Below are 20,648 nucleotides of genomic sequence, written 5' to 3'. Positions count from 1 at the left end.
TTTTTTTTTTTTTTTTAGGATTCTGAGTCAAAAGAAGCATTAGATTATAATGCAGTAGTAATCACGTCAACTCCCGAAATATTAGATAAATCGGGATTAGATCCTGAAACAATGGTAAATTCCGGATTGAATCCCGAAACTATCGTGGATTCCGGATTAGCTAAAGGAAATATAAAATCTGAAGAACCAGCAAGATACGTCCTTGGTCATAGAAAAGCTTTCAGTCTTCCAAGAACCTTAGGAAACCAGATCAAAGAGATCAAACTTAGTTAAGTTGATTTTAATCCGTTTAAAAAGCTCCGCACTTTTTATTTTTTTCTCTTGACATTTTTTTCGAGGAAGTTTTCATATTGTTAATATCAGCTTTTAATAAACTCTTTAAATCATTTTATAATTCAACTAGATGTTGTAGTCAGTCTTAGAAACAACTTTAAATAGATTAAAAAATAAAGTTTGAAATATTATGTGTTTACACCATCAAAATGCAGAGATAAAGGATAAAAAAAATCAAGATAAAAACTTCAATGCTGTGAATCCCGGGAAAAGACAGTAATCCGTATCTTCGTTTTTAAATTGAATTAATCTACTTCCTCTTGGTCGGAACCCATGCCAATAAATAAATAAATAAAATTAATTATTCTGAAATTTTGAAGTTGTCACAGCGGATGTCGAAATCAAGCTTGTTAAATTAGATCAATTTCACACAAAGAATTTTTGTTTCTTATATATAATTTTTTATTACTCCAAATTTGTCCGATTTTGAAAATATTTGTTTATCTGTGTGTGTGTACAGAGGTTGTAAACGAGGATGGATCCATCTCACATTATCCTCTTCCTGAAGTTGAATCCCCCCGATCCACTCTTCATAGATACGGGATGGTTCAGGTACTGTAATCAAATTATACCAGATAGTGACCAGATTTATACCAGATTTACACCATTTTGAGATTAGAAACAATTTTTATTGCTCCAGGTACCTGTCCGAGCAGATAGAGATGATACTTGCTCTCTCTCTAGTCTCTCCAGCATCACTGGGTTCAGTAGTGTCAGCAATATTGAGCAGAGATCAGAAGCATCTTCACAGGCCGATTCTGGGATTCAGTCTCAGGTATACAGGGCAGGATTCAGAGATTCAGTTTATTAGATTTACATACATTAAGGAATTAGGGATACAGGTATAAAGGGCGTTTTATGGATTCGGTCTAGATAAACAAAGAGGCAGTCACAGGTATAAAGGGGAGTGTTTTAAGAATCCAGTCAATAGGTATTTAAGAAAATTACGAAATTATTGATTCAGTTTATTAAATAAATTCATGTTCTTTATATCTCGGATACATTCTGGTTCAATTAGATCTTAGATGAATTCAGGTTCTTGGCAATGTAACAGGGTTTAGGTTCAGTAATATATGGTAAATCAAGTAAATTCATTTTAAGATTTAATTACCGAAATTCAGACTTAGAGAGATCAACTAACTTTCATCCTTCTGCCAAGCAGCAAATATGAATATATTCTCGTTCATAGATTAAAATTTCAAATGGTGGGTTTTGTATAAACGTGACTTACGGATTTATAGCAGCAGAGCCATAGTAGAAAAAGTAAAAAATTAAACCTTTATCAGATAGAAAAATTAAGATATCCTTATATCATTGTTTTTCAATAAAATGTTTAAATGGGACTCTTTAATTGATATTCTCTTCTGTTCTAGATCGGATCATCTACGTCGTCTTCCAAACCTGAAAAGAAAGGGTTGACTGAGATCATTAGTAAAGGAATATCAGCAAACTGGAGGATTTTCTCCAAGGTATTTACCAATTGATTTGATTTATTGAATTAATGATCTAGAATTAATGCTTTATTGAATAAAAGATTTATAGAATTAATGATTGATTGAATTTATGGTATTAAATCAATGATTTGTTAAATGAATGATTATTATTGATTGAAAGGATGATTTATTGAATGAATCTTTTATGGAATTAGTATTTTATTGAATTGATTATTGATTGAATTGCTTATTTATTAAATAAATGAATTATTGAATTAATGAACTATTGAATTTATAACTGATTGAATTCTTTTTATTGAGTGATAGTAGAAATGATCGATAAAATTAGTATTTAAATGAATTAAAGATTGATTGAAATTAAGTTGTTGATTGAAACTGTTAATTGGAAGGGGTGGGCCTTTTTCAAAATCTATTTCTATTGGGTCATGTTTAGATTGCATTTCCTAATGCTATACATTGTCTTAGTTTATTTCAGATAAATTCAAATATTCATTCAAGGAATTATTCTTTGATTGAATATATGATATATTGAATTGATAATTAGTCGAATTGATAGTATAATACATCAATGATTGATTGATCAATGGTTTGATAAAATTATTATAAATAATCTTTGTTTAGTCTGGACAGCAGGTTGTCAAGTTGATGCGGAGGCCAGAGTCCAGGGAGACCTCCAGCTTGGAGTCTGTGGCCTCTTTAACCTCCGTGGTGTCCTCGCAAAGCCTCATCATGGAGGATAGACCTCCTGGACTCCCTGCTAAACAACCACAAGAAAAGGTTTAAAAAAATCAATACCAATCTAAATTAGATTTAAAGGATTTAAAGGCGTAATTTTATGTGACCCTGCGTTAAAGAGGGACATGTCTGATTCACAGCGGTGCCAATGAAATCTTTATCTGATCAATAATGTGGAAGTTAACGTAGTTTTCATCAGCTTGATGATTTCTACATGAAAATATTATTCTTTTATTTTATAAACACGGATACTTAGTTCATACATAAGCAGCCAAACAGTTTTGAATCGGAAGTGAAGGTTATTTAAAACTACGTTCACAGTCCCTTTAAGGAAGAAAGAAATTACCAATCCATGACAAACTAAAAAGCCTCTAGCTTATTTAGATTTACTAAATCCACTTCGTTGTGGAGTGTGAAATGGTGACTTCACAAAAACATTACATAATTTGATTTGAAATATAGAATAATTTTATCCATTGCTTAAAAGTATTCCATCAAGAAAATTTCATCTTTTGCATTAATAAAACAATAATAAAAACTATAAATGATTTGATTGTGCTTTAACTAAACTGAGGCGGCGATTTAAAAAATTCAGGAAAATGCGGCTGTGGTCTAAGCTGTCGTTGGGCCTTATTTATAGCTTCAGCTATATTTATATCTTCAGAGCCGGCGATTTAAAAAGTTCAAGAAAATACGACTCGGGTCTAAGCTGTTGTTGAGCCTTATATACGGCTCGGGCTTTTGGATTTAAGTTGCATCTATTTTTCAACAGAATTTAGTTCATAAAACCGGTTTAATGTTATAATTGGCGGATTTTCATAGTTGGAATTGGCGCATTCCGGGTTTTGATGAGAATAAGACCCAACACTGAGCCTTATTCTCCACTAAAACCAATCAAGGTCGGTTTTATTTTCATTGGGCCTAACTCCTTAAGTCGAGCCGAAGATCTTGCAGCTGTCAATCACGTGACACAAGCTGTCGTTAGAGTTGGGTCGAAGATTGGGTCTTAAAGTTGGGTTTAAGGAATTACGACTCGAGCCGAAGCTTTTAAATCGCGGGCTCAGCTATGGGAGTAAAGCTGGATCTCATTTTCAACAACGATGAGTTCAAAAAACCGGTTTAATACTGTATTTGGCGGATTTTCATGATTGTAATTGGCGCATTCCGGGTTTTTACGAAAACAAGACTCAACATTGAGCCTTATTCTCCACTAAAACCAACCAAGGTCGGTTTTATTTTTACTGGGCCTAACTCCTTAAGTCGAGCCGAGGATCTCGCAGGTGTCAATCACGTGCCACAAGCTGTCGTCAGAGTCGGTTCGAAGATTGGGCCATAAAGTCGGGTTTAAGTAATTACAGCTCGAGCCGAAGTTTTAAACCTCGGGCTCTGTTGACGATAATATTTTTATTGAAAAATATATCCTGAACTGTTAGTCTGTATTTTTTCAAAGTTTGGTTAAGATTGCCTGTACCTGTTTTAATTTATTCTATTATAATTTTGTTATCTTGTAGCAACATATATATTATGATTGTTTCTGCAGGAGAAGCACTCCCAGGAGCTGCAGGCCCTCGTCAACTCCTTCAAGAAGAAGGAGAAGGTGGAGCAGGTAGAGAAGCAGAGAAGGCATGCAGAACAAAGAAGACAGGAAGACGATCTTTCATCAGCTGTTAATCAATGGTAAGAAATAGTGCAGGAAGTATTAAATCTAAATTTCCCCCCCCCCCACCAACACGGGTTTGCGTTGTGATAGCACCAATAATGATATTTTCTTCGGCAATGAATTTTAGTAGGTTTTTATTGTTGTAAATATTGATATAACAAGCCAGAAGTAAATACTAGGGAGTTTCGAGATCCATCAATTGCACCCATGGTTGTAGGGCTTACGCAAATATTTAAATCAAGATCCCCGTACCCTTGTTTTGATAGCAATCACTTTAATAGCCTTTCTGTCCACGTCTCTCGGATTATAAATCAATTGGGAATAATCAGTTTAATAGTTTATATTTATTAGATACATCTGTACGTTTATTCAGGTTTTAAAGGTTACTTCAGATGTTTTCAACTGTTAGCAATCATATCTGTATACAAGTATCTTCTATTATTAATTGTAATCATCGTGGTTAATGCCCTTGTCAGCGTCATTTTTATCCTTATTGTTATCCCCATAGTTATCCTCATGGTCATCATCATTGTCTACATCATGGCTATCATCGTTGTTATCATCATTGTAATCATCATTATTATTATCATTATCATCATTGTTATCATCATGGTTATTTTTATGGTCATCATCATGGTCATCATCATGGTCATCATCATGGTCATCATTGTTATCATCCTGTTTTAATAAGGTCCTTCAGATGATTGAGAAAACCATCGTTCAGCTAAAGAGAGTTTACTAGTTCTCTGTCTATCCAGGATGGACCTGAGTACATTCAATTCTTCCTGGGCTATTGATGGGCCTGTACTAGGCCTAAATTCAATCCCCGAGTAGTCTTCAACTAATCTTTCAAGTACAGTAGCCCTCCGTCTAGTCCTCAGATAATGCTGAAAATTAGTCCTTAAAGCTTCCCTTGTATCAAGACAACTGCTTAGCTGCTCTTGGTCTGGATTCCTACAAGTAGCTCCTCTAGGTTCAAAACTGAACTTAAATATCTCGTTTTGATGCTCTTAGTCTGGGCTTATCTGAGTAGCTGCCTGAGATTCATTCAATTGCTCTGGTTCAGGGACTCTGAACTTAAACACTTCATTACAAGGTTCTGGAGTATGATTTCTCTGAGCAGCTGCCTCAAACTCCAATATATCCTCTAGTGCGATATCTGGACTAGGAGTCCTGGGATTTGAAGAGCCAGAAGAGGAGACATCAGCTTTTAACCAGGGAAGCAGGCTTTCCACAAGGGACCGTAGTTGGTCCACATAAGCTTCCATATCCAGGTAGCTGCTGCTTCTCGCCTCACTTTTGATTGCAGGGTACACTTTCGCCATCAGGATGAATGGCTAGACGGCGTCTGATATGTACCTGCCCTAATTGATTTCCCTCAGAGTAGGGGGAATGAGATTAGGGTGCCAGATTGAATCGGCAGGGGAATCAGCACCTGACTGAGACCCTTCCCGGAGACGGTCTAGGGATCCCACATTGGGGGGTCTTTCACGATCTTTTTCATTTATTTATTTATTTATTTATTTTTATCACCAGCTGATACATTGACTGCTTCTGTTGAAATCCTAGCTGCTCCTGGAGTTCAAGAGAACTCTGGGTCCGGGATAGGAGCTGAAGTAGTTCCAGGTTCAGGAGTATCTCTTAGGAGTTCTTCCAACTCTGAATCTGAGTAAGCTTCCACAAATGGGTAATGGGGAGTTGCTTGCAGAGAGTAGCTTCTTCCGTCTCTGATACTAGATCCTTCTAAATGTAGACCTCCTGGTTTCTCAATCATGTCCAGAGGATAATAGCTCCCGTCCTTGTAGATCCTCATGATCTCTTCCTCACCTAGAGGCATTGGTCTGTACTGGTATTCTGACTGCTCCATATCTTGAGTAATGTCCCCACTTACAGAAGATGGATCTTCTTTGCGTCTTAGAAGTACTAGCTGTTCTATATCTCGAGTGTTCCTATTACATGAACCATCTCGATGACCTAGAGTTTCATCTAGTCCCCTTTTATCTGTAGTTGGACTAGCCGGGGCTTTTACAATCTCCGCCGTGCTAGAAACTAATGGAGAGAGGTCCTTTGGGGATGCTGATGAATCTGAAGATGTATCCTCAGGGATATTGAGGGGGAAAGGGAGGCTGGTGTCCTCCTTGGTACTCGAGTAGGCATATGAAAGTTATATCATCCTGAGAGCTGTCAATGAAGTACAAGTCCCCAGGCCTTAAGTGGTACCAACGGAGCTAAAGCTCAAACGTCTATCCTGTATAAGATCCTGGAGTGTACTGATCCTATTCTCCAGGTTCTCTAATCACTTAGAGTCAGACAAAGGGTTGAGGGGTTTTGCATCTGGTCATTAATTAATACATTATTTAATTTTGTATTTTACAGTTTTAAGGCAATTATTCATTGAAAGATAAGATTTAATCTGTAATTCACGTCATTAGTTTCAAATTGTTAATGAATTTGTTTTTTTATAATATATTTAAACGAGACGGGAATGGTTTATAAAAATACTTTTGACAATGTTTCTAAAAATCTAATTCATGTTATCTGGATTTTTGTGACCGGTTAGATACACATAAACCGGCTTGTTGGTCAAAATCAGCTGAGAATTTCTTAGTTTATTTTTATTTTATTTTCTTTTAATCCTTAGATTAATTTTATATGTTTAGGACAACCCAGATTCTACCCAACTGGAGCACAAGCTGGCAGAGTAAGCGAACCCAAAACCTTTGGTGGAAGGGGTTACCGCCCCCGGTCAGGGGAAGAGTTTGGAAACTGGCTCTAGACAATCAGGTATAAATCCAGGCCCGGCACTTGACGGTTTGTAAGGGGGGGGGGACAACGGTCATTTCCGTGAAAACCCTTAAAATGGGTATTTTAAACCCGAATCTGAGAAAATACAAATACTTTGGCCCCCAATCCTCTTTAATCCGTTGTAATTTAAACTGTTGATATTTATACGCTTTTTCTAATCTTAATATTTCTAGTGTATCCTTTGTACACTATGACCTCTAAAGTGTACGCAATATTGCAGATTTACAGGATCCATTGACCATTCATGAATAAATATATATGAACGGTGGCCGAATTTAAAGAATTAGAGCGGCGGTTTAAATTTAAGCCGCGGCTTAAATATTGTTGGTTCCACTTAAAATTGCAGGGTGGCCAAAATGTACGGATTGTACGGATTGTACGGATTGATTTTTTTTAAACCCTAAAATTGTACGGATTGTACGGATTGTACGGATTGTACGGATTTGTTTTCAAATTGTACGGATTGTACGGATTTTTATCCTGGAAAATACACCGTTTTTTTTAAATTTTCACTCATTTCAGCAAATTTTTCATGAAAATAAAAAAAAAATCTCGTCAAAATGAAGTTAGTTTCACTTAAAATTGTATCAAATTTTTAAAGATTTTAGCCGGCGCTTAATTTAAACCGGGTTTCGGCAGATTTAAACGGCGGCTGAAATTCTTTAAATTCCACCTCGGGAAAGGTAATTGTAAATTGAAATCATCATATCAAATCAAGGTACAATTGGTACAATGTTTGTGAGTAAAAAGATTGAGTTAAATTGTCCATTTTTATTATTAAACACAAGGCGTATGCATTTAAAAATTAAGATTTTGACAAAAACCAGTTCCAATGCCCCTCCCGAAACCCTAAAATACCCCACGGGGGGGGGGGGGGTCCAAAGAGATGAACATTTTTAATGTTATTGTTTTTTACATCGACAATATTGAATGGCAGTGTATTAAAGAAAATTTGGAGTTCATTTTTTTGGGAATAAATAATAATTGACCTTTTTTTTGTTAAAAAAAAAACTTTTGAGGAGTTTATTTTTTTAATTTAATTTCCCCTGAAATCTTGAATATTTATTTATTTGGAGGGGGGAGGATGATTCTTCAAATATAAACATTTATTTATTTTAGCTGAACCTGACTCCCCAGCTCTACTCTATTCTTGTTACTCGTGCTCGGGATCAAATACAGTTTTGGGAGAAGCAGGGGGGGCGGGCAGAGGAATCACCATCACGGAAACCCTGGCCCAGCTCCCCTTGTCGTGAGGAAACCCTGGAGCTCATATCTATGGATGTTTCTAGAACTTTTCCACAACTTTGCATTTTTCAAAAGGTAATATTTATTTGATCCTACCCTTTTTCATATACAGTGGGACTCATTTAAATGTAGAATATAAGAACACACTTAAGCAACCTTGTGTGAATTTGATTTTTTAATTTGTGTGTAGGTAAATGTCGTATTTTTGCATTGGACACTCTAAATCTTCACATGACGTCACTGATAATAACAATCACCACATTTAGCAAATATATTGTGCTAACAAGTTTGAAGCTAAAAAAATACAATTCTAATTCAAGGATTCAATTTTTAGTTTGTTCATACTTAGTGAGCCGCAAAATTTAATTTTCTTTAAAATAAGCAGTGACGTCATATAAAGAACGCTATAAATGTCGTCTTTACCTACGTTGGAGAGCATCCAGAGTATCTATCACACAACCTTGAAGCAAATAATCCCAGTGGAATCAATTCTATTAAATGAATTGAATCTTTTTACGCTATAATTTATTATTTATGTTTGTTTGACTATTTTGACTATTTAAATCATAAATTGAGTTTAACTGAAGTCTACCTATTCCACAGATTGATCGGTCCTACTGTGTTGGTGGTGGTTTTTTTTAAAAAATCCCGGCTTCTGTAATTAATATTTGTTTAGGGTGGTCCCTACTATTCTTTACTTCACAATGTACTCGGAGCTTATGTTTGCTACAGGCCTGATCTAGGATATGTACAGGTATAGTTAAACTGGTGTATATATGTAACCAATATTGATGTATAAAATGTACAAAATGTCGAAACTGGTAAAGTGAGTCGGGTTTTTTTAATATTTACTCAATATTGATGTATGAAATGTACAAAATGTCGAAACTGGTAAAGTGAGACGGTTTTTTTTAATATTTAGTCAATATTGATGTATGAAATATACAAAATGTCGAAACTGGTAAAGTGAGACGGTTTTTTTAATATTTACTCAATATTGATGTATAAAATGTACATTATGTAAAGCTGAACAAATCCGACCTATTTACATTTGTACAGTATGAAAATTGATTATTTGCAAGTGTGGTTTCTTTTTAAAAGTGACTTGATTTATTCTTTGCAAAGACAATAAAGGAAATTGTTAAAATTCCTCACTTTAAAAGATTTTTTACTAAGATTGAGGTCTAAGTAGTACCTTTGTGAATCGGAGATGTCTCTTAATTAACTAAGAGTAATTTCGATGCAGGTTTACTGTCCTTCTAAAAGAAGTTTTTTTGAATTAAAAACTTTAAAACGTTATTAGATATGATACAGCAGCCGACATTTGAATTGGCCGGTATATGATGGTCTCTTGACGCCACTGCACTCATAGTTGAAAGTGTTTTTGACGACTGACGAAAGCTAAGATTGACAGCTTTCTGAAATGTATTTTGAATTTTCTGTACCTTCTCTGATAATATTTTTTATAGTAAAACCAGATCAAAAAGGATTAAGTCAATGGCTGGTTTTTAAGAAAGACACGAGGATAAATAAAGATAAATGAAGAGCCGTCATTCAGAGCAGGATTGACCAAATCCAATAATTTTGTAACCTGACAATCAACTTCATTATTATCAGGTAATAATTAATTCTTCGAGAGTAAAACGTGTGAAGTGTTTGGCTTATTTGCCAACAAAATTCAGGTGATGGTACCCGACCTGATAACCCTGGCCTAGAGGACCTAGAGCATGCCTAGGAGGATCCTGGAGGATATTAGGACAAATAGAGGGATGGCTACTGGCTAGAGTAGATACTATTCCTGTTGTATTTATGTATTTTAAAAAAGCATCATTACAATTTATCTTTTTACAATCATTTATTTGAGACCCCGGCCAATTCAAATGTTGGGTACTGTAGTTACGAACGCCTACAGAAGAAACATGATTATTGTGTTCGTTAAGAGCCGACTGTCGTCTTCAATTTGACCCTCTTTTTAAAGTCAAGATAGTAAAAGGCAAATGTTTAGGGAATGTCTTTTATTGCGGCAATCCTGATCTTGAACCTGGAGGAGGAGGACGCTTTTATCCTCTTCGCTAACCTCGTAAACCGACCTCCCCTGTCCTCTTTCTTCACAATGGATCAACCAATGGTAAGCCAGAAAACAACAACCAATGGCAAGTCAATAAACAAACCAAGAAACAAACCATAAAAGCCAAGAACTGGATTGTTAGTAAACTGACCAACCTATGAGAAGGCAAGAACCTGTTATTTTTTTAGTAGATTGGCCAACCTATAGTAGGCCAAGAACTTGTTTTTTATAAATTTGTCCAATCAACGGTAAAGTAAGAATTTGTTTTTTTAGTAAATTAACCGACCAATGGTAAGGCAAGAACTTGTTTTCTTTATTTGACCAATCAATGGTAAGGCAATAACTTGTTTTTAGTAAATTGACCAACCAATGGTAAGCCAAGAACTTTTTTTATTAAATTGATCAACTTGATTTTTAGTAAATTTTCCTATCATTATTAAGACAAAAACCTGTTATTTTATTTAGTTGACAAACCAATCGTAAGGATAGAACTTGTTTGTTTTTTGATCGATGGTAAAGCATGACCAACCAATTGTAAAGCAAGAACTAAGTTTATTATTGGATTGACCAACCAATGAAAAATCAAGAACTTGTTTATTGGTAAATAAACAGTCTATCTAGTTCTAAATTTTTTCAGAGAATCATTTTTTTTCAACAAATTATGAATGTTTTTTAGCGAATAACTTTTTATTATCATATTTTCAACCTTTATTTTAATTTGCGACACCTTCTGCTTTGTAATTATGATTCAATTAAATATTTTGAAATATGTTATAGTTTTATTATTTGTTTAGATGGAAGGATATTATTCTAGTTTTTCTCAGCTTCTCAGTAATCATCTTCCAGAGGTCAGTAATTCATATATGATGGGATTAGATTGATTGATTGATAAATTGATTGATTGATTGACACTCTATAAATAAAGACTTATTTGAAACTACCTTTCCAATGAAATGATCCTTAAAATGGTGTAAGGGGTCAGGTCTACCAATATAGTTTGATTGAAAATAAGATGAACTCTTTGCTTACTGCTTCTTTGTTGTATTTTAGTTATGTTTATCAGTCCCTTATTGACTTCTAATTACTGCGGACAGAATGAGGAACTTTATTAAGGGTATAGACCAACAAAAGAAGTTTGTCACATTCGGACTGTTAGCGCCAAATTACGAGTAGCGGCCGGAATAAAAATTACTCTTATAAATATTATACATTTAAAAAATATTTTCATGACTGGCCGCCAGGTTTTATTAGACCAGCTGAATTCTTTAGTTGCCCAATTTTTTAGCATTTTCTCTGCGATAAAAAAAAATTATAAGAAAATTTGCGGAATTGCAACTTTTTTGTGAATTCTCAAAATTTTACGATTTAATTTTTTGTAATTCTGAAATCTTCCTTGAAGATATGTAAGGTCCACAATTAAATTTGGGCACGATCGGTTCAGCCGTTTTGACTTTAATGGGTTTCAAACAAAAAACTATACGGACAAGTAAAGAATATAGATAGATAAATGCTAATGTAAAGGTATCAGAGCACCTAGAGAAGGTGGGATTACAACCTGACATGTACCTGTTAGACTGGATTATGACCCTCTATGGACGGTCAGCCCCGTTAGATCTTGCATGCAGGTAGCGAAAATAATTTTTAAAGTTTAATCTATATAATAAAGAATTTCTCTCGTTAATGTAAATTTATTTATATGTTAGCCAAAGCTGGCGAAACGGCGAGACCAAATTGGCTGACTTTTTTTGTATGAACCTTAGGGTATCCCGAGGGTAACATAGGCTAAAAGAAATAAGAGTTTGATTTTTAAAACTTAATTTTATTCAAATTTACGGGTAACGCCGGGCACTTCAGGTAGAGATAAATAAGATCAAACAAAATGCTTCAAATTCAAAAATAAAGAAAATATTACAACAGTCGACACACATTATACTAATCGTACAGTGGGACTCATAAAACTGTGATGAACAAATTTTAAACTTTAAAAGTCAAAATAACTTGAAACACTGAAGAAAGTAGAAGAAGAGACCAGTAATATATTGCACACAATTAAACTAAAAGAACTCAATCAGAATAAAATACATTAGTAAGCAAGTTTAAAGACATTGGAGTTGACGTAGAGACTAGTATATTCCACACAATTAAACTAAAAGAACACAATTAGAATAAAATACATTAGTAAGCAAGTTTAAAGACATTGGAGTTGACGTAGAGACTAGTATATTCCACACAATTAAACTAAAAGAACACAATTAGAATAAAATACATTAGCAAGCAAGTTTAAAGACATTGGAGTTGAAGCAGAGACTAGTACATTCCACACAATTAAACTAAAAGAACACAATTAGAATAAAATACATTAGTAAGCAAGTTTAAAGACATTGCAGTTGAAGCAGAGACTAATATATTCCACACAATTAGAATAAAATACGTTATCAAGCAAGTTTGAAGACATTGCAGTTTAAGCAGAGACTAATATATTCCACACAATTAAACTAAAAGAACACAATTATTAAATTGAATCGATAAAATACAGAAAATTGGCGCTATATTGATTTATTGATTTATTGATTTATTGATTTATTGATTTATTGTTTAACATATCAATAAAACATCAAAATAAATTGAAAATACCTGATTGCTATGTTATTGTTATTTCTATCTGGAATCTATATGCCAATCAAAATACGAAAAAATAATTGAGACAAACATGTTTGTTTAGCGTAAATATCAAATTTTAATGTGATATTTGTTTTCTGACGTAGACACATTTCTTCAAAGTTCTCAATTCAAAGTTCTTAACAGAAACTGGAAAGTACAAAGTTTTTAATCTTGCAATTTTATTTCTTTTAGGATTTGGGATTTAATGTTCCGAGATGGTCAAGATTTCATTTTTAAAGCAGCACTTGGAATTCTCTACACATTCCAGGTATAGTCAGGTGTACTGCAAAGTGTACATTGTACACAACGATGTACATTGTAAAGTACTACTGAATATACACCAAACATATCACAATATCTTTTGTTTGTTCAGAAAGAGTATAACCATATTTAAATCACAAAACATTAAACACTAACCAATCCCATTAGTTCTTTCGGGAAAAAATTATAATTTTTTTTTCTGCGCAATAAGTATCGTTACAAAAGCTTCAAAATACAACAAAACTTTATGTCAAATTTTTTCGAGTCGAAGCATTTTTCTAAATCTAAGTGTCTTCATTATACATCTGTAAACTTTGACTGAATAGCACTGAATATATTTACATTTTTTCCAGTAACTGCAGTACACTTTTTTGTAGCTAAAGCTTTGGAGGTTTTTTAGTGCATCTAACTTGTTGTACACAATGTACACAGTAGCATGACATCCTATGTACACAATGTACACAATGTACACAGTAGCATGACATCCTATGTACACAATGTACACAGTAGCATGACATCCTATGACGTATTTCCTGTCAAATCTGCGTAGTTTCATATATCTATGAGTTTTTTAGAACATTAACTTGTTGTACACAATGTACACAGTAGCATGACATCCTATGACGCATTTCCTGTCAAATCTGCGTAGTTTCATATATCTTTGAGTTCATTTCATAACTACCTTGGAAACCCAGTGCTGCCAAGGTTACTTCAAGTTACTTCCGCCGTTTACCCGCACTTTATCGATTTTACCGGGATTTTAACTGAGTCGACCCACTCAACTTAAATCTTAAAACCAAGCTAAGAACATTCCCGTGGGCCATTCAAGTTCCCCAATTAAAATTTGAGGAAAATCGGTCCAGGGGTTCCTAAGTTGTAAACGGAAAAACAAACAAACAGACAAACAGAGATTACAACTTTAAATATATAGTCACCCTCTTCCCTCCCTCTACCAGTTAATTGTAAATATATACAGATGCGATACAGGCGAAGGGAAAAATATTCTTGCAACCCTTTGGAAGGGGACCAAGTGGCAACATGCACATTAGGGGCAGGGGGGAATATGGGGACTTAGGACTAATAATTATCTTATGGGACTACTCAGAGAATAACGAAAAACTATTTAAGGTGATACATTATAATATTAGTCATTGAAAATGGACTACAGTGGCTACAAAGGGGAGATATAGTATTTAATAAAAAATAACAGCAACTTATTGGCAAATGGAAGCTTCACTATTGTTTTTATTATCATTAATATTACCAGATTAATATAAATTTTGTCATTGGGTGAATCAAACGGATAATCCATTCGAAATGTTTAAATTATTGAAGTATGCGTAGTTTTCTTAAGTTATGAAAGTAGGCGTATTCTTCTAAAATGATAAAAATATGCGTATTCTTCTTATATTATTAAAGTAGGCGTATTCTTCTAAAATAATTAAAATATGAGTATTCTTCTTTTATTATTAAAATAGGCGTATTCTTTTTAAATTATTAAAATAGGGTCTTCTTATATTATTAAAGTAGGCATATTCTTCTTCAATTATTAAAAAGGTTCTTTTTATATTATGAAAGTAGGCGTATTCTTCTAAAACAATTCAGATTGGCGTATTCTTCTTATATTATTTAAGTAGGCGTATTCTTCTTATATTATTAAAGTAGCGTATTCTTCTTAAATTATTCAAGTAGGCGTTTTCTTCTTAAATTATTCAAGTAGGCGTTTTCTTCTTAAATTATTCGAGTAGGCGTTTTCTTCCTATATTATTCAAATAGGCGTTTTCTTCTTAAATTATTCAAGTAGGCGATTTCTTCTTAAATTATTCAAGTATGCGTTTTCTTCTTAAATTATTCATGTAGGCGTTTTCTTCTTGAATTATTCAAGTAGGCGTTTTCTTCTAATATTTATTCAACGCTATAAAAGCTTGTTTTACGTAGTAATTATTGCGCAGAATAAATGACAATTAAAATATTGTATTCCTAAAAGTACTTAAAGAAATAGAGTAGTTTTTTTATAAATGTTTTTAGATATTAAATACTGTTATTTTTGAATTTCTCTTAAATATTTTAACGTTTTTTTTTTGATAATCAAAAGGTTGTGTTCCTAAAATTACTAATTGAAAACATTATTTTTTTTATTTTTGTTTTAAATACTTTTATTTTTAAATTCCTCTTGAATTTGTTTATCTCTAGTCTCACATTAACATTATCATTCCCAGTTTTCAAAACTGTAGAAAAATTAAAAATGATCAAATACAGCAAAAGACAAAATTTAGAATAATTTGTCTTGAATTAAAATAACTTTTTAAGCGGATGCGGGCTCGGGGAGAGTTTTTCAATTAAATTTACTTCACTCAGTAACAGTAATATTAATTACTAGCTGAAGTGCCCGACGTTGCCCGTGAATTTTTTAAAAATCGAACTTCAAAAAAGAAATTGAATGTAGGGAAAAATGGAATTATTTTATTGTATGTTTCTTCCAGGGTACCCATAAGTCTCATAATAAAATTTCAGCATTTTGTTCTAGCCGTTTGGTCAGCTATAGCTTACATATATATAAAAAAAATATATTTTTATACACATATATGAGCTGAAAGCTTTATTTTATAGATATCATTCATATTATCAAGACCATTGTCATCTTTCCCTTTTGGTTTTTTTTTTCTTAGGAAAAAGAGATGTGCTATTAGCTAATGCCTAACTGGAATACAGGGAATTAAAGAAAGTTAATATTTGTAAAAAAAAAAGATTTAAGAAAATATTTGTTCACTAAAGTTTCCAGTTGGTCCAGTTCCTTTCATGAACATATTAAAGAGACTGACTCCACAATTTCAAGTGATCTCATTTTGGAGTTGGATGTCGGCAAGCATCGATAGCCTTAAAACCCTTATCTAATTAACAATAAGGAAAATAAAGTTGTTTTCCTACATCAAAAAGTATTAAATTTTGAAAATTTCCTCGTCAGACATGTCATCCAGACTTAACAAACACATTCGGCAATCTAAATTAGAAGACGACATTTCTCTTTACTTTGTTTAAAATGTCGTCTTCTTATTTCTGAGATTCTCTTTGCCAGGTGTTAGTAGAGTCTGGACTACGTGATACAATAAGATTGTTAAAAATTGATGCACAAATCTGAGAGCAATTGTTTTACATTTAGTTAATGTTTAGGATCGTATACTGGCAGAGAATGATTTCACTGTGATAGCTCAGTTTCTTTCAAAGCTTCCAGATACACTTTCTCCAGATACTCTTATTAATAATATACAGGTAGTATACATACTTCCAGATACTCTTATTAATAATATACAGGTAGTATACATACTTCCAGATACTCTNGAGGACTCAGGCAGTTAGTATTAAAGCCCGGTTTTAGGCCTAAAGGGAAGGCTTTGGGTATGTAAGAAAAGTCAGAAAATTTCAACAGCCTCAGACCAATACTTTTTGAGTTATGTAAAAAAAACTACAGGGGGGGGTCAAATTGACCCCCCCCCCCAGCAGGAATAGGGTTAAACTGTTTGTCAGAAATTTCATCAATTCTTTTTTTTCAGGAACTGAATCTTCAACCTAGAAATAAAACCTTTCCGTCCGTTTTCTCCCGGATATAGATTTATTAAACCGGATATGGATTATATCAGCCGCCGGCAAGGATTCTGATCTAAAACACTTGGCAGATCTGACCGGATATGGATTATTTAGACCGGATAAGGAATTATCTTCTGTGATAAGGGATTGATTAATCAATTGCAATAATGTGATCAATAATTATGATTGACAGAAAATGATTTAAAAATACTAGATCTGATCTAAAAGTATTATTCTACAAATTATAGAAAGATAAACTTAATAACATTTAATGCTCTAAAAATTTAAAAAGTACTAAATTATAATTAAATTATTTTGACAAAAGCAAAAAAGATCCGATTCAACATGGAAAATTTAAACAATTTATTTTTTTCAATTAGATATTTAAAATATACATTTTTTACAATTATTATGGTTATATTTCCTTAACATATTTCTCATATACAAATAATATATATATATATATTTACATTTTATATTTATATTTTTCTGGACTTATTTGTTCAGCCTTTTGGGGACAAAATATATTAGATCTTGAAAATTGTCTCTAAAGACAAATTAAAGGTTATCATTTTCATCCTACTTTTTTTTATTTCCTGCAATAGACTTCTGAAAATCTTGTAATTAGTGCATTTAAATCTATATTTTTTTCTATGAATTTTATAATAATATTTTAAGAATATAAAGATTATATTTTCATATAATGATCAATAAAGTTTACTTGATATTTTAAACATACTATTAGTTAGAATTTTAAATAAAGCAGTGTTGGCATGAAAAACCCCAAAAAACCAACAAACCCCACCTGAAGGTGGACTTTTTTGGGTTTTATTCGTTTTTTAGAATTATTCAAGTTCTTGCCTTATTCACTCATAAGTGATAAACTCTTCAAAAAAAAGGACTATTATCAACAGTATTGATTTTTGGGGAGTTTACAGAACTAAAACTGACACATTTATTCTTTTCTTAAGAGTTTTTAAAATATGTTGCTATAGGATAAGGATAAAAAATTCATTCGAGCTAAAGTTTTTCGGTATTTAACAGTGGTCTTCTGAGTAACCCCACTCCCAATCAGAAATATTTATCCAACTAAAAAAAAGTTGTCTGAAATTCTTCAAACTAAAATATAAAAAAATTGAAAGATTCCACCTATTCAGAAGGCCGAAGAGAAGAGATATCATTTTATTTGAAGAGTAATTAAATAAGATTATTGCATATTATCACAACAATATTATTAATTGCTTAAATAGTCATATTATTATGAAATTGTATAACTTTTGTATGGTTCAACTACTTTCAAATTGAAAACCCAGGACTGGTTTTATTTTAAAAACCCAGTTTTTTCCCCACCCTGAAATAAAAGAACTTTAGATTTAATCTATAAAAATCTTCAATGCGGAAGATATAGTCTTCATGAAATTTGAATTAGGAAACCCCGACGGAAAATAATCAATTTTCAGCTGGAAAATCTCATACTGAGGTATGTGTCACCAAATGTTAAATAAAATGACCTCTTCAGTCCTTTCAATGGTGTAAAAGAGAAATTAAGATAAAAAACGATAAAACTTAATTTAAACTTAAAACAACGAAACGTGAATTAAATCCTTGTTATCTATTCAGAGCTGATAACTTTAGAATGGGATATCCTAAATCCTGATCATCGGTTCATTAATCTGGAGATTAATAACAATAGAACAAGAGAGAGAAAAGAGTGGATCAAGCATTAATCCCGATATCCACCATTCAAAAGTTCCCAGCTCTTGGCAACAAACTTAATTATGTTAGAGCATATTTTAATTAATAATTGTAACAAATTAATCATGGTCTCTATAATTTAAAAGATAAATGAAGAAATATTTCCAATCCACAAAATAATTTAAGTGTGACTTAGTTTGACCAAATATACAGGGTGTCCCAAAAACATGGGAATTCAGTGACGAATTGGATATCGTCTTTGCTATGAATTAGCATTGTAATACCTAATTTCAAAAGCCATAATACTATTATATCTGCTAGAGTTTATTTTATGAAAACGGTAAATGGTTGTAAAGATGTGTCTATAATGTCTCCGCAAGATGAACAGTGATGACGGACAAGTTTACACTGTTAGTGTACTGCAATTTTCTTGTTTTACTAAGTACAACCGTATGCAGTCAAAACATAAACAAACAAAATGTGAACATAGCAGACTAAACTCTTACAGATTACAGCTTTCTCAGTAGGTATCACTATGCTAAATCAAAGAATTATTTGAAAAGACGATATCGAACTCGTCACTGAATTCCCATGTTTATTGGGACACCCTGTACTAGTTTTAAAATATCCAGTTATCGCGCAGTTAGCTGGATTGTACACCAACACCAGTTTACTAACATTTTTATCAAAATTCAGTAAGTTTTAAACATTTATTGTTAAAAACTGCAACAAATACAATAAATTACATGTAGACTTTAGCAAACTTAGAAATAAATTGTGTAACATAAAATGGTTTAAAATATCTCAAAGTAGACTTTAGCAAACTTAAATATGAAAGAGTTTGCTTGGTTCTTAGCAATGAATTATATGTAAACAATGAGCAATAAAATTGAATTTATTTTAAATAAAAAAGAGCAACATCTTGAATGTGAATTAACACATACATACACCCTTACATACATACATAACATTACATATTATGTTTATTTTAAAAGAAAACATGTATGTCAATTATCATTGCATATTATTTAGTTTATTTTTAGAAAACTATATTAAATGAAGCTTACCTTTTTTTACTTTGTACGATGGATATGCAACAAATAAACATAGATTACTACTTTATATGCATACAAATATAGGAATCTTGTTATTTCTTATAGATAAGAAATCGTTAAAGAATATTTCTTGTATCATAATAGAATTGGTTGGGCAATGGAATTAATTTTATTCATAATTTTGATTAAAAGTCTTGTTAAAGTCCTTGCGATGTTTTTCTCTAGAAAGATTCATTTAGATTAGTTTTAACCAATTATCAAGTTATTGACAAGGAATGAAAAATACCAATTTATTACTTTACACTAAAAAATATTAACTTGCGCAAACATTTCTTAAAAATCTTTCATTTCTTTGTCATGGAAGGCCATATATATATTTAGGAATCTTATTTTTCTTTCACACAATGCTTTCTACCACACATAATTTCCAAGCACACAATGCTCTACCACACAACGCTTTCTACCACACAATGTTTTCGACCACAAAATGTTTTCTACACAAATATTGCCTTACAAACCTAAGACCTTTTCCTCCATAAACGTCCCTGAACCAGATCATTGGTCAAAATATATTTTTTTAGAAATCCTCAGAAGTGGTTGAGAAATTCCACAGTTAAAAATTAAACATTATCAGTAGTCTGCAGTCAGTCAATACCTGTATCCGAAAATGTCTTACAAATTACACTCGTAATTCTAATATTGGGCTAAGGCCTAGGGGAAATTTTGTTGTAACTAGTAAGGAAAATTATAACTTATATCTAAAGTAATGCAGATTTGGTTAATTCTTCATGAAACCCTAATGAATATAATGAAATGTTTCTAAACATCTATATATAAATTTAGACTGTCTGTCTGGGTGTTTGTTTGTATCCAATAAACGTCTAAACGGCTTAACCAATCGGGCCAACATATTTTGTGGGATCTCACGTGACCCCAGGTATGGTTTATGAATGATCTAAATTAAAAAATGTGTGTTTAAAATTTCTTTATTTTTGCAAAAATTTTGAAAATGCGCGAAAAAATATAATGGAATACGCAAACTTATTTGTTTTTGTTTTATAATGTACAAAGAGAAGATGCTCACAGATAAA

General features: G+C 32.5%; 1 protein-coding gene across 2 annotated transcripts in view; it reads left to right on the top strand.

Annotated features, from left to right (window-relative positions):
• LOC111708030 (TBC1 domain family member 12) overlaps window positions 1-17,518 on the top strand; it is an 18,250-nt gene extending 732 nt beyond the window's left edge. The window contains exons 3-18 of one of the 2 annotated variants that reach the window (XR_002766575.1): window positions 19-241; window positions 794-885; window positions 974-1,108; window positions 1,707-1,802; window positions 2,409-2,564; window positions 4,063-4,199; window positions 6,843-6,966; window positions 8,107-8,307; window positions 8,909-8,986; window positions 10,238-10,360; window positions 11,095-11,148; window positions 11,822-11,925; window positions 13,154-13,229; window positions 16,394-16,492; window positions 16,774-17,034; window positions 17,486-17,518. Coding sequence is in view for 1 of the 2 variants with exons in the window: in XM_023481273.1 (XP_023337041.1) it covers window positions 19-241; window positions 794-885; window positions 974-1,108; window positions 1,707-1,802; window positions 2,409-2,564; window positions 4,063-4,199; window positions 6,843-6,966; window positions 8,107-8,307; window positions 8,909-8,986; window positions 10,238-10,360; window positions 11,095-11,148; window positions 11,822-11,925; window positions 13,154-13,229; window positions 16,394-16,492; window positions 16,774-16,830 (1,755 nt within the window). In the remaining variant the exon portion in view is untranslated. Of the gene's footprint in view, window positions 1-18; window positions 242-793; window positions 886-973; window positions 1,109-1,706; window positions 1,803-2,408; window positions 2,565-4,062; window positions 4,200-6,842; window positions 6,967-8,106; window positions 8,308-8,908; window positions 8,987-10,237; window positions 10,361-11,094; window positions 11,149-11,821; window positions 11,926-13,153; window positions 13,230-16,393; window positions 16,493-16,773; window positions 17,055-17,485 lie in introns of those variants that run through there. The other variant, XM_023481273.1, reaches the window with a different exon arrangement.
• Window positions 17,519-20,648: the final 3,130 nt, after the last annotated feature.

This window comes from Eurytemora carolleeae, unplaced genomic scaffold (assembly GCF_000591075.1).
Source record: "Eurytemora carolleeae unplaced genomic scaffold, Eaff_2.0 scaffold5, whole genome shotgun sequence".
Taxonomy (NCBI): domain Eukaryota; kingdom Metazoa; phylum Arthropoda; class Copepoda; order Calanoida; family Temoridae; genus Eurytemora; species Eurytemora carolleeae.
This window is presented reverse-complemented; position numbering and strand designations above follow the sequence as displayed.